General features: G+C 41.5%; 1 protein-coding gene across 5 annotated transcripts in view; it reads left to right on the top strand.

The window, feature by feature from the left end:
* FAM184A (family with sequence similarity 184 member A) overlaps positions 1–13809 on the top strand; it is a 434097-nt gene that overhangs the window by 295318 nt on the left and 124970 nt on the right. For all 5 annotated transcript variants that reach the window (XM_073627163.1, XM_073627164.1, XM_073627165.1 and 2 more), the window contains 2 exons: positions 8187–8384; positions 11222–11344. In XM_073627163.1, coding sequence (XP_073483264.1) covers positions 8187–8384; positions 11222–11344 — 321 coding nt within the window. The remainder of the gene's footprint in view (positions 1–8186; positions 8385–11221; positions 11345–13809) is intronic.

Raw genomic sequence — 13809 nt, 5'->3', positions numbered from 1 at the left:
GACTTCTGGCAGTCATATAGTGTTTCTCCAAATAATCTGCCCTCTGTTTTAGTCTCCAGTCTTTACAGCATGCTCACACTTTATGTGTCTATATCCAGCTACCTTACCCCTGGTCGTCATCGTCTTCTTTTTCCCTCAACCTTTCCAAGCAAAACGTTAAGCTGTCACGAGTAGCCCTTGTATTGAATTGTATTGCAACAGTACTGTCTCTCTGTTTTGTAAAGAGCTGTGCATATTGTTCGCATTATCAGCAATAACATTATGATCACCCTCCATAACCCATCAAAGCATGGACTCCACTAGACCTCTGAAGGTATGCTGTGGTATCTGGCACCAAAACATCAGCAGCAGATCCTTTAACGTGGATGTAAACCCACTCCTATACCCAGTGAAGTGAACAGCCTCAGATGGTACACAGGGATGAAGCAAATCCTCCTACATAAGTTTTACATGTATATCTGCCGTCTTCAGCATGTATTATTCTTTAGAATTCTTACATTGTGTTAGGATTTTTACTTCCTCATTCAGTAGTAGAAGTGTAGTCTGGGCATACACTGTGTCACAGCTGACTGGAGGAAAGGCACCCCCCTCCACATAGGCAGAAGAACGAAGATACTTTCCGAGCTGTGCTGTGACAAGACAAGCTCTCTGCTAATCTATTTATAGCACCCACACTGACACACATTTCAGGCTGGTTTTATCTCCTGTATCTGAGAACTTGTCAGAAGTTTTTATGCTGCGAACATAGGAATGAAACAGCAGAAAGACACAGGACTCAGGGCTTTGAAGAGAGATGAGTAAACACTACAGATATACAGTTAGGTCCATGTATATTTGGACACAGGCACAATTTTAGTTTTTTTCATGTATTTACCAAAACATATTCAAGCTATAGTTATATAATGGATATATGATGAAAGTGCACACTCTGTGCACAGTGCATCCAAATCAGAGGAAGAGTTTAGGAATTACAGCTCTTAAGAATAGCCATCCCCCTTTTTCAAGGGACCAAAAGTAATTGGACAATTGAATCAAAAGCTGTTTCATGGCCAGGTGTGGGCTATTCCTTTGTTATTTCTTCATCAATTAAGCAGGTAAAAGGAGCTGATCTGGAGCTGATTCTAAGTGGTGTATTTGCATTTGGAATCTATTGCTGTGAACATACATGATGTGTTCAAAGGAGTTGTCCATGCAAGTGAAACAGGCCATTGTAAGGCTTCAAAAACTAAACAAATCCATCAGAGAGATAGGAGCAACATTAGGAGTGGCCAAATCAACAGTTTGGTACATTCTGAGGAAAGAAGAATGCACTGGTGAGCTCAGCAACATAAAAATGCCTGGACGTCCATGGAAGACAGTAGTGGTGGATGATCGCAGGATCCTCTCTATGGTAAAGAAAAACCCATTCACAAGATCCAGACAAGTGAAGGATACTCTCCAGGAGGTGGGTGTATCATTGTCAAAGTCTACACCCAAGAGAAGACTTCATGAGAGCAAATACAGAGGGTTCACCACATGGTGCAAACCATTCATAAGCCTGAAGAATAAAAAGCCAGATTAGACTTTGCCAAAAAACATCTAAAAAAGCCAGTTCTGGAAAAGCATTCTTTGGATGGATGAAACTAAGATTAATCTGTACCAGAATGACGGGAAGAAGAAAGTGTGGAGAAGGCTTGGAACAGCTTATGATTCAAAGCACACAATGTCATCTAAAAAAAATTGGTGGAGGCAGTGTGATGGCATCGGCATGCATGGCTTCCAGTGGCACTGGGTCATTGCTGTTTATTGATGATGTGACAGAAGACAGAAGCAGCCGGATGAATTCTGCAGTGTTTAGCCACTTGCCGTCCGCCTCGCGATGATATACGTCGGCAGAATGGCATGGGCAGGCAGAATCACGTACCCGTACGTGATCTGCCTCCCGCGGGCGTGCCCGAGGCGGTCGGCTTTTGTCCAGCGGCGATCGGAGGTGAGGGGGAGGCCATCCATTCGTGGCCCCCCCCTCGCGATCGCCGCCGGCTAATGAAATCATTCCTATGCTGCTGTATGGTAAACAGCAGCAAAGGAAATGATGTCATCTCTCCTCGGCTCGGCAGTTTCCGTTCCGGCGCCGAGGAGAGAAGACTGCACTGTGAGTGAAAACACACACACAGTAGAACATGCCAGGCACACAAAACACCCCCGATCACCCCCCTGATCACCCCCCAGTCACACTGACACCAAGCAGTTTTTTTTTTTTTTTTCTGATTACTGCATTTGTGTCAGTTTGTGACAGTTAGTGTGGTAGGGCAGTTAGGGTTAGCCCCCTTTAGGTCTAGGGTAACCCCCCCTAATAAAGTTTTAACCCCTTGATCACCCCCCGTCACCAGTGTCACTAAGTGATAATTTTTCTGATCGCTGTATTAGTGTCGCTGGTGACGCTAGTTAGGGAGGTAAATATTTAGGTTCACCGTCAGCGTTTTATAAAGGTTTTAAACCCTTGATTGCCCCCTAGTTAACCCTTTAACCACTGATCACCGTATAACCGTTACGGGTGACACATGTTAGTTCATTTATTTTTTATAGTGTCAGGGCACCCGCCATTTATTACTGAATAAAAGTTTAGCCCTCTGATCGCCCGGCGGTGATATGCATCGCCCCAGGCAGCGTCAGGTTAGCGCCAGTACCGCTAACACCCACGCACGCAGCATACGCCTCCCTTAGTGGTATAGTATCTGAACGGATCAATATCTGATCCGATCAGATCTATACTAGCGTTTCCCGCAGTTTAGGGTTCCCAAAAACGCATTGTTACCGGGATCAGCCCAGATACCTGCTAGCACCTGCGTTTTGCCCCTCTGCCCGGCCCAGCCCACCCAAGTGCAGTATCGATCGATCACTGTCACAAACACTAAACGCATAACTGCAGCGTTCGCAGAGTCAGGCCTGATCCCTGCGATCGCTAACAGTTTTTTTGGTAGCGTTTTGGTGAACTGGCAAGCACCAGCCCCAGGCAGCGTCAGGTTAGCGCCAGTACCGCTAACACCCACGCACGCACCGTACACCTCCCTTAGTGGTATAGTATCTGATCGGATCAATATCTGATCTAATCAGATCTATACTAGCGTCCCCAGCAGTTTAGGGTTCCCAAAAACGCAGTGTTAGCGGAATCAGCCCAGATACCTGCTAGCACCTGCGTTTTGCCCCTCCGCCCGGCCCAGCCCACCCAAGTGCAGTATCGATCGATCACTGACACAAAACACTAAACGCATAACTGCAGCGTTCGCTGAGTCAGGCCTGATCCCTGCGATCGCTAACAGTTTTTTTGGCAGCGTTTTGGTGAACTGGCAAGCACCAGCCCCAGGCAGCGTCAGGTTAGCGCCAGTAGCGCTAACACCCACGCACGCAGCATACGCCTCCCTTAGTGGTATAGTATCTGAATGGATCAGATCTATACTAGCGTCCCCAGCAGTTTAGTGTTCCCAAAAACGCAGTGATAGCGGGATCAGCCCAGATACCTGCTAGCACCTGTGTTTTGCCCCTCCGCCCGGCCCAGCCCAGCCCACCCAAGTGCAGTATCGATCGATCACTGACACTTACAAAACACTAAACGCATAACTGCAGCATTCGCAGAGTCAGGCCTGATCCCTGTGAACGCTAACAGTTTTTTTGGTAGCGTTTTGGTGAACTGGCAAGCACCAGCGGCCTAGTACACCCCGGTCGTAGTCAAACCAGCACTGCAGTAACACTTGGTGACGTGGCGAGTCCCATAAGTGCAGTTCAAGCTGGTGAGGTGGCAAGCACAAGTAGTGTCCCGCTGCCACCAAGAAGAAGACAAACAGGCCCGTCGTGCCCATAATGCCCTTCCTGCTGCATTCGCCAATCCTAATTGGGAACCCACCACTTCTGCAGCGCCCGTAATTCCCCCATTCACATCCCCAACCAAATGCAGTCGGCTGCATGAGAGGCAGTAATTTTAGCAGTAGACCTCCTCTGTAAATCTAAAGTGGTAACCTGTAAAGGCTTTTAAAGGCTTTTAAAAATGTATTTAGTTTGTTGCCACTGCACGTTTGTGCGCAATTGTAAAGTATGTCATGTTTGGTATCCATGTACTCGGCCTAAGATCATCTTTTTTATTTCATCAAACATTTGGGCAATATAGTGTGTTTTAGTGCATTAAACTTTTAAAAAGTGTGTTTTTTCCCCAAAAAATGCGTTTGAAAAATCGCTGCGCAAATACTGTGTGAAAAAAAAAAAATGAAACACCCACCATTTTAATCTGTAGGGCATTTGCTTTAAAAAAATATATAATATTTGGGGGTTCAAAGTAATTTTCTTGCAAAAAAAAAATAATTTTTTCATGTAAACAAAAAGTGTCAGAAAGGGCTTTGTCTTCAAGTGGTTAGAAGAGTGGGTGATGTGTGACATAAGCTTCTAAATGTTGTGCATAAAATGCCAGGACAATTCAAAACCCCCTCAAATGACCCCATTTTGGAAAGTAGACACCCCAAGCTATTTGCTGAGAGGCATGTCGAGTCCATGGAATATTTTATATTGCGACACAAGTTGCGGGAAAGAGACAATTTTTTTTTTTTTTTTTTGCACAAAGTTGTCACTAAATGATATATTGCTCAAACATGCCATGGGAATATGTGAAATTACACCCCAAAATACATTCTGTTGCTTCTCCTGAGTACCACATGTGTGAGACTTTTTGGGAGCCTAGCCGCGTATGGGACCCCGAAAACCAAGCACCGCCTTCAGGCTTTCTAAGGGCGTAAATTTTTGATTTCACTCTTCACTGCCTATCACAGTTTCGGAGGCCATGGAATGCCCAGGTGGCACAAAACCCCCACAAATGACCCCATTTTGGAAAGTAGATACCCCAAGCTATTTGCTGAGAGGTATAGTGAGTATTTTGCAGACCTCACTTTTTGTCACAAAGTTTTGAAAATTGAAAAAAGGAAAAAAAAGTTTTTTCTTGTCTTTCTTCATTTTCAAAAACAAATGAAAGCTGCAAAATACTCACCATGCCTCTCAGCAAATAGCTTGGGCTGTCTACTTTCCAAAATGGGGTCATTTGGGGGGGGGTTGTGCCACCTGGGCATTCCATGGCCTCCGAAACTGTGATAAGCAGTGAAGAGTGAAATCAAAAATTTACACCCTTAGAAATCCTGAAGGCGGTGATTGGTTTTCGGGGCCCCGTACGCGGCTAGGCTCCCAAAAGTCCCACACATGTAGTATCCCCATACTCAGGAGAAGCAGCTAAATGTATTTTGGGGTGCAATTCCACATATGCCCATGGCCTGTGTGAGCAATATATCATTTAGTGACAACTTTGTGCAAAAAAAAAAAATTGTCACTTTCCCGCAACTTGTGTCAAAATATAAAATATTCCATGGATTCAACATGCCTCTCAGCAAATAGCTTGGGGTATCTACTTTCCAAAATGGGGTCATTTGGGGGGGTTTGTGCCATCTGGGCATTTTATGGCCTTCAAAACTGTGATAGGTAGTGAGGAGTGAAATCAAAAATTTACGCCCTTAGAAATCCTGAAGGCGGTGATTGGTTTTCGGGGCCCCGTACGCGGCTAGGCTCCCAAAAAGTCCCACACATGTGGTATCCCTGTACTCAGGAGAAGCAGCTGAATGTATTTTGGGGTGCAATTCCACATATGCCCATGGCCTGTGTCAGCAATATATCATTTAGTGACAACTTTTTGTAATTTTTTTTTTTTTTTTGTCATTCAATCACTTGGGACAAAAAAATTAATATTCAATGGGCTCAACGTGCCTCTCAGCAATTTCCTTGGGGTGTCTACTTTCCAAAATGGGGTCATTTGGGGTGGGGGTTTGTACTGCCCTGCCATTTTAGCACCTCAAGAAATGACATAGGCAGTCATAAACTAAAAGCTGTGTAAATTCCAGAAAATGTACCCTAGTTTGTAGACGCTATAACTTTTGCGCAAGCCAATAAATATACGCTTATTGACATTTTTTTTACCAAAGACATGTGGCCGAATACATTTTGGCCTAAATGTATCACTAAAATTGAGCTTATTGGATTTTTTATAACAAAAAGTAGAAAATATCATTTTTTTTTTAAATTTTCGGTCTTTTTCCGTTTATAGCGCAAAAAATAAAAACGGCAGAGGTGATCAAATACCATCAAAAGAAAGCTCTATTTGTGGGAAGAAAAGGACACAAATTTCGTTTGGGTACAGCATTGCATGACCGCGCAATTAGCAGTTAAAGCGACGCAGTGCCAAATTGTAAAATGTGCTCTGGTCAGGAAGGGGGTAAATCCTTCTGGGGCTGAAGTGGTTAGAGATATACTGTCAGCCCAGATTCAGCCAAATGCAACAAAGTTGATTGGACGGCGCTTCACAGTACAGATGGACAATGATCCAAAGCACACTGCAAAAGCAACCCAGGAGCTTTTGAAGGAAAAGAAGTGGAATATTCTGCAATGACCAAGTCAGTAACCTAATCTCAACCCAATTGAGCATGCATTTCACTTGCTGAAGGCAAAACTAACGGCAGAAAGACCCACAAACAAAGAACAACTGAAGACAGCTGCAATTAAAGCCTGGCAAAGGACCAGAAAGGAGGAAACTCAGTCTTTGGTAATGTCCATGGATTCCTGACTTCAGGCAGTCTTTGCCAGTAAAAGATTCTCAACAAAATATTAAAAATGAACATTTTATTTATGATTATATTAATTTGTCCAATTACATTTGAGCCCCTGAAAATGGGGGGACTGTGTATAAAAATGGTTGCAGTTCCTAAAATTTGTACTTGATATTTATGTTCAACCCCTCTAATTAAAGCTGAAAGTCTGCACTTGCAGCAATTTGGATTGTTTCATTTAAATTTTATTTTGGTGGCATACAGAGCCAAAAGTATGAAAACTGTGCCTGTGTCCAAATATATATGGACCTAACTGTATGTCAAATTCATGAATCGGGTTTACATCCACTTTAAGTCTTGCATGTTAGGAGGTGGGGCCTTCATGCGTCATACTTGTTTTTCCAGCACATCCCACAGATACTCGATTGGATTGAGATCTGGAGAATTTGGAGAACAACTCAAACCATTCTTGATTTCATCAGACCAGTTCACCTTCTTCCATTGCTTCATGGCCCAGTTCTGATGCTCGCATGCCCATTGTAGGCACTTTTGGCTGTGGGCACAGGTCTGCTTGGGCACCCTAGCTGGTCTGCAGCTATGCAGACCAATACACAACAAACTTCAATGCCACGTGTTTTTGATACCTTTCTATTAGAAGCAGCATTATTTTTTTTTCAGCAATTTGAGCTACAGTAGCTCTTCTGTTGGATCAGACTACATGAGCCAGCCTTTGCTAACCATGTTCATCAATGAGTCTTGGCCGGCCATGAAACTGTCCCTGGCTTTTCCTCCTTGGATCGGTTTTGGTAGATCCTGACCACTGCAGACCGCAAACATCTCAGAAAGAGCTGCCGTTTTGGAGATGCTTTGACCCTGTAGTCTAGCCATCAAAGTCGCCTAAATCCGTACACTTTCCCTTATTTTCTTTATTCAACACATCAACTTCAAAGACAACATGTTCCCTTGCTGCCTAGTATATACCACCCACTTTCAGGGGCCATTGTTACAAAATAATGAATGTGTTTCACTTTACTTGTCAGTGGTCATAATGTTATGGCTGATCGGTGTAAATCCTGTATAATAATAATAATTCTAATTGTCTTTTCCAGTGAGTTGCTTCCTCCATATGACCAAAATAAACTTAAATTTTGTCATCTGAATGGTTGGGCCTAATGTGTTGCCTGTAAACCTTCTAAATAAAGCCTAAAAGGGGCAAAAGTTTTAAATAATACCTGGGCTAAAAACATTTGAAAATGTGCTGGAGCTGGGCTAATTAGACATGTCTACTGGCCTTTGTCTAATATGGAGTTGTATGTTTCTGTTTGAAATGCCTGAAGGAGATATGAGGATTTAACCTGACATTTCAAGCTTACTGACTTTCAGGGTTTCCTCCTGTGTGTTAATAAATCATAGCTGTTGAATCACAGAATGAAAGTTTTAATTATATGTCTATGCATTTAAGCACAGGGAACAGAAGTAGAGAAAAAAAAAGTTTGTTTTAGGCTGATTGATGGGTCTAAAAACTGATGTATGGGCGAGTACTTACATAAAGTGTTTGCCTTGTCTCCTTCTTTACAGAAGATCAATGAAGCGAAGCAGACCCAACGTGAATGTTATGAGAAGGAACTGATTAACCTGCGCATCAAATTTGAGGAGGAGACGTTACAGCTAAAAGAAGCTCATGCAAAGATGTTAGAAGAGATGTCATGGAAACATCAAGCAGCGCTTGAGGCAGCACAAAGCTCTACAAATAAGGAGAAGAAGAAGCTAAAGATGGTGAGTCACTGGGAATGCAGACTCAACTCTTAATTCTTTGCCACTGCGTCTTAGCTAGCAGTGAAATGCCTGTTTTACAGTTTTTTAATGGTTTCAGTTGTGAGTTATAGGCAAATTATCAGCAACCAGGTTCCTTTATTTTAACAGTTGATGGCATGTTCAGTAAGGTAGTGCAAAGAGCTATGGTAATATGCAGTAACCTACAGCAACCAATTACATAATAAAAAAATTTCAGAAGGGTTGCTTTAACTTACTACATTTTACACATCATTATTATCTGATGCACTGCTTTAATAAGTAAGCAAGATTTTTTTATTAATGGTAACATAGAAAAATAATATCACAACACAGATATATGTTTGTTCCCCGTTCACACCTGAGCAGGTGTTTTTATTTGAGAGTTTTGCAAACGTATTACAAGCGTTTTAGAAGCTCTTTACAAGCATTTTACCTGTGTATTCAAGATTTGGGTGTTTTTATTTTAGCCAATAGAACGCTCTAGGGGGAGGAAATTAGGATTGGACAGCTGTTGTTTTGCACTCATAAAACTCTTGTAAAACGCTCATGTTGAGCATTTTTCAGGAATTCCTATTGAAGTGACTTATGGGACCATTCTGTCTCCAATCTCAAGTGTATTTTTGTGAGCGCCAAGCGTTTTGCTACAGGCGACAAAACGCTCAGATGCGAACAAGGGCCATTGCAATGAATGGGATTTTGTAGGTTGAGCATATTAGAGCTACAAGCTTCAAGTAGAAAAAGATGTAAAAGGAGGGTTCTGATGTGAAGAGAGGACTGAGAACTCTGATGTGAAGGGTTTATTCTGATGTATAGAGGGACTCTGATATAAAGGGGGCTCTCATTCTTTATAATGTGCTGTCTGTTCCTTATTCCACACCTTTCTTTCTGTAGAATGTGCTATACATTTCTTATTCCACACTCTATCATTGCAGACTGCGCATAAAATTTTTAGTCTGCATCACCCCATTTTGTAAACTGCACTGCATTTCCTATTCCATACAACCTCAGTCTGTAAGCTGTGCTGCTCATTCCCTTCCCCACACTGCCTCATTCTGTACTATGCAAGTGGTCTTATGCCACGTACACACGAGCGGAATGTCCGTCAGAGAAAGTCCGATGGGAGCTTTTCATCGTATATTACGACCGTGTGTATGCCCCATTGGACTTTTTCCGTCGAAAATTCAGATGGATATAGAACATGTTCTAAATTTTTACGACGGAACGAATTACTATCGGGAAACCCGCTTGTCTGTATGCTGTTCCGACGTACTAAAAATGACACATTCTCTGAAGCAAGTAAGAAACGAAAGCTATTTGGCTACTGGCTATTGAACTTCTTTTTTTCAGTCCCGTCGTACGTGTTGTACGTCACCGCGTTCTGGACGGTCGGACTTTGGTGTGACCGGGTGTATGCAAGACAGCTTGAGCGGAATTCCGTCTGAACTCCGTCAGAAAAACCTTCAAAGTTTATTCCGACGGCAAAACCGGTCGTGTGTACAGGGCATTAGACTCTAATTAAACCACACCCTCTAGTAGTAAACTGCCTTTTTCTTTTTAAACCTACAAGGCAAAGTAATAATGTGCTAGTATGAATCGCATAACTTACTCTTAACTTACCTTAAAACGAAGCCCTCCAACAGTGCGCTGTCACCTCTGACATGGCTTCCATCTTTACCCGGTCTTCCTTCCTGGTTGGTGGGCTCCTGTCCTTTGTTATGCCATTCCTTCAGAGCGCATGCAATGGTGACGTCACCGGCAGCTTCACAAGTAAATATCTCCTAAACGGTGCACATTTAGGAGATATGTAGTGTACCTATAGGTAAGCCTTACTTACCTATACCTAATATGGCTACATGGCCATAACAGGTCATTGTCAAATCTTTGGAGCTGAGCTTGTAAACTGCAGCTTAAGCATACTATGAAAACTTCTGGTTTGGTAATGCAGGATATTTCTAGATGTGAAATGTTAAACCAGCAGTAATAAAAAAAAAATGTTACTATTATAAACATATTTTGGAGAGCCATTGAAGAGGGGATGTTTAGTGTTTTAGTTATGCTTTCAGATATTTTTCCTGCGCACCTCCTTCCCAGAGAAACAGTCGCACAAAATAAGCGTAAACTAAGTAGAAAGTGGGTACAATACTGCATTTTTCATTATTATTATTTTTTATTATTGTATTACCGGTACATAAATATGCAATAATGTTTAATAAATTAGTTGCTAGTATACAATGAAAAAAATGATTTGTGTTTTATAAATTAGCTTTAGTTCCCAAAATGTTTACTTATTTTTTATAACCAAAAGGTCATGTTCACACTGGCATCAGAAACAGGTATTTGGGGTATGTTTGTGTCGCTTTGCATCACTGTGTGGCCGTAATGAAGCTACATGTCAAGTCTATAATAACGAGCTGTAAATGTGCCTATAGCATTCACTGCATGTTTGACAAGCATTTATCAAATATCAGTACGTGGGGAAAAAAATCACTTGGAGGGCATCTGGGGTGCTTTATTTAACACGCCTTAAGCCTATGTTTACTGCACCAAAAAAACACATTAACACTATAGGCACATTGGTTTGCATAAGAATTGTTTGAAAGTGTGAACATAGCTTTATAGAGAAGAATACAGTGGGTCTACTTATACCTCTGACATATTCATCAGAGACTTGACATAGCTGTTTCTAAGAAAATATTTAATCATACATTGGTTAAGCTCGGATTTCTTTCAGGACTTTTCACAAGATAATAAAACCTAAAGCATGTTCTGTAAACAGTATTTTGGTCATACAGTTATTTTCTCCGTATCTCTTGAATTAGGATCTCCATCAGCAACATGAAAAGGAAAAACAGGAACTAGAGGAGGATAAGAATCAACTAAAGCAACAACTTGAAACTCTTAAGGAAGAATTGACAAAGAAGCTAATGGATGCCAATGAAGAGGTAAAATACTTCTGATTAGTCTGTGAGCCCAGTCCTGACTTTCCTACAACAGAGTTCAGTCAAATGCCCTAGGCTATATTCAAAATAAAATAAAAATGTGTCTTGTACACTCTAATCCTTTTCTTTTGTACATATAAACAAGATTGTTCACTAAAGAACTAAAAGTTGAAACGCCTTTGCTAGACTTCAATAAACAGTTTTCTGTAGTAATGTATCAAAGCATACCAAACACCAATTATCAACAGATCAACATTTCAGTAGCCATGTCCTCAATTTAAGACCATTTATTGTACACAAATAAACCATACCATAGTATATCACATCTCCATTAAAACCCCACCTACCAGATCTCCCTGGTAGAGTTTGCCTATGTATAATTTTGACAATGATGCCAATGCTGGTTTTCTAGAACAAATATAGTCCAAAAGGGGGTCGGGGGGAAAAGATCATATGGACAGAGGAGAGCCAGCACAATGAAAAGCATAAATGCTTCATGATGCCATATAACAATAAACACGGTATATGAAGTGCAGTGTGCACATCAAAAATCACCTCTCATCAACAAAATATAGCACATTATTTCCTATGACACCAGACAATAGATATCAAAAGTTGTACACATCCAACAAGAAGATAAATTGCCCACACGGTTGCAGCAACCATTTCCATCGTTCTGTATCAAGCTATGCCATTAAGCTTAAGGGTGTATTCATAAACCCTCATAAGGTATGTGCTTTAATGGGTCCTCCCATCAATGATAAACAGTGATACAAAGGTAATAATGGTGACCAAGATGGTGGTTTAAATCAACAATACAAAATAAGCCATGTTTCCACACATTAGATTATGGGCATGGTCGGATACTCTGGGGAAATTAAAGAAAGCCCATCACAAACAAACAAAAGATTTCCAGCACACTTGCAGAGAATTTTGTTTGCACATATTTCAGAATATTTGCAAACAAATTGTACAAAAAAAGAGCAACCACCCCAACCTATAACTAGCCTTTGTATTAAGGTGCACATGGAAGGGCAATGCACATCACAAACAAAAAATTTCCCAGCATATTTACCAGCTACCCTGCAAAACAACCAAATTGACCCTGTCTAACAATTTACGTTAAAAACATAGGGTTTTGTTTAGACACATTTGCAAATGTATGTGTAAGCTGCAGTGCCCTTGTCAAGTCTTCTCTGTTTGTCAAGAGGAGCCTTGATGTGGGCACTCTGCAGCTTAGGCATTTCAGACATCCAGCTCTCCAATTCATGTGTATACTCATGCCCCAACATAATCAACTGTAATGTCAAGTAGAGCAGCGTTGTACAGGGTCTCCTCTCATGCCTAAGATTATTGTAGGGAGCATATAGTGGGTATACCAAAAAGTGTCCAACTGGTTTGCTGGTCACATCCATCTACATCAGAGATCACCCTAAAATTCCTGGTGGGTCAGCAAAAAAAGTATCTATGTGGCCTTGCACGCCACAATGTCCGCCTCAAGCCGTTAAGTGCCTCCTCTTTCCTGCATAGGTATCGCAATGTCATAGGTCCTATGACAACCTATGACATTGCAGTGCATGAACAGATCCACAGGAAAATCCCGGATCCCATGGTTATTTTCGAAGAGGAGTGTTTATTGATGTGCACATTGTACATGATATAATTATAATATAATTACTCTGTATGTTATCCTGATGCATGTATACTTTTGAGTGTGCTTACTCTCCAGTGTCTATGATCTCATACCCCCCACTCATTTTTGATTTGTTGATAATTGGTGTTTTGTATGTTTAGATCCATTACTATAGAAACATTTTCATTGCAGTCTAACAAAGGTGTTTCGATTTTGGTTCTTTGATGTCACCACAGACTCCGAACTGGTGAGCGTTTGTAGGCCCAAGGATGGTTGCAAGATTGTTCAGCCCTGGAGCCCTATTCTATAGCCATCATGGTAGCCATACCTTGTTCAGAGAGGACTTGAGCTTGCCATAGATCACTATTTTTTTCGAACAGCCAGCGGGCCGAACAAAAAAAAAAAAAGATTCTTCTATATACTCAAGCGAGATGGACAGAGGAAACCAACTCCCCCCTTTCCCCACCAAGACATCTAATGATCTACTTCTGCCAAACAGGGCTGGCCACACGCTGATCAAAATTCTGCTGATCCCTGCTGAACCGTCCGAATTTCATGGCCATCTCAACAAGCCACAAATAGTTAAATGCAAATTAGTATTATTAGGCTGTATTCATAGAGAAAACAATTGAAATTGTTGCACATTTGGTCATAGTGGATAAAAATGATTTGTTTTCGGATTAACGTTTGTAAAGAAGCAACGATGTCCGTGGTGTCTTTGTTAAATGGTTTTGGTTCATGTTGCCTTTCTTACTATAACTGTTTTGGTTTTTTTTCAACGGTTTCACACAACCTTAGCAAAGGGCCTTTCATTCAAATACAATTACTCACAATA

The sequence above is a fragment of the Aquarana catesbeiana genome, linkage group LG04, assembly GCF_042186555.1.
Source record: "Aquarana catesbeiana isolate 2022-GZ linkage group LG04, ASM4218655v1, whole genome shotgun sequence".
Taxonomy (NCBI): Eukaryota; Metazoa; Chordata; class Amphibia; order Anura; family Ranidae; genus Aquarana; species Aquarana catesbeiana.
The sequence above is the reverse complement of the archived record's forward strand: the minus strand, read 5'-3'. Positions and strand labels throughout refer to the sequence as shown.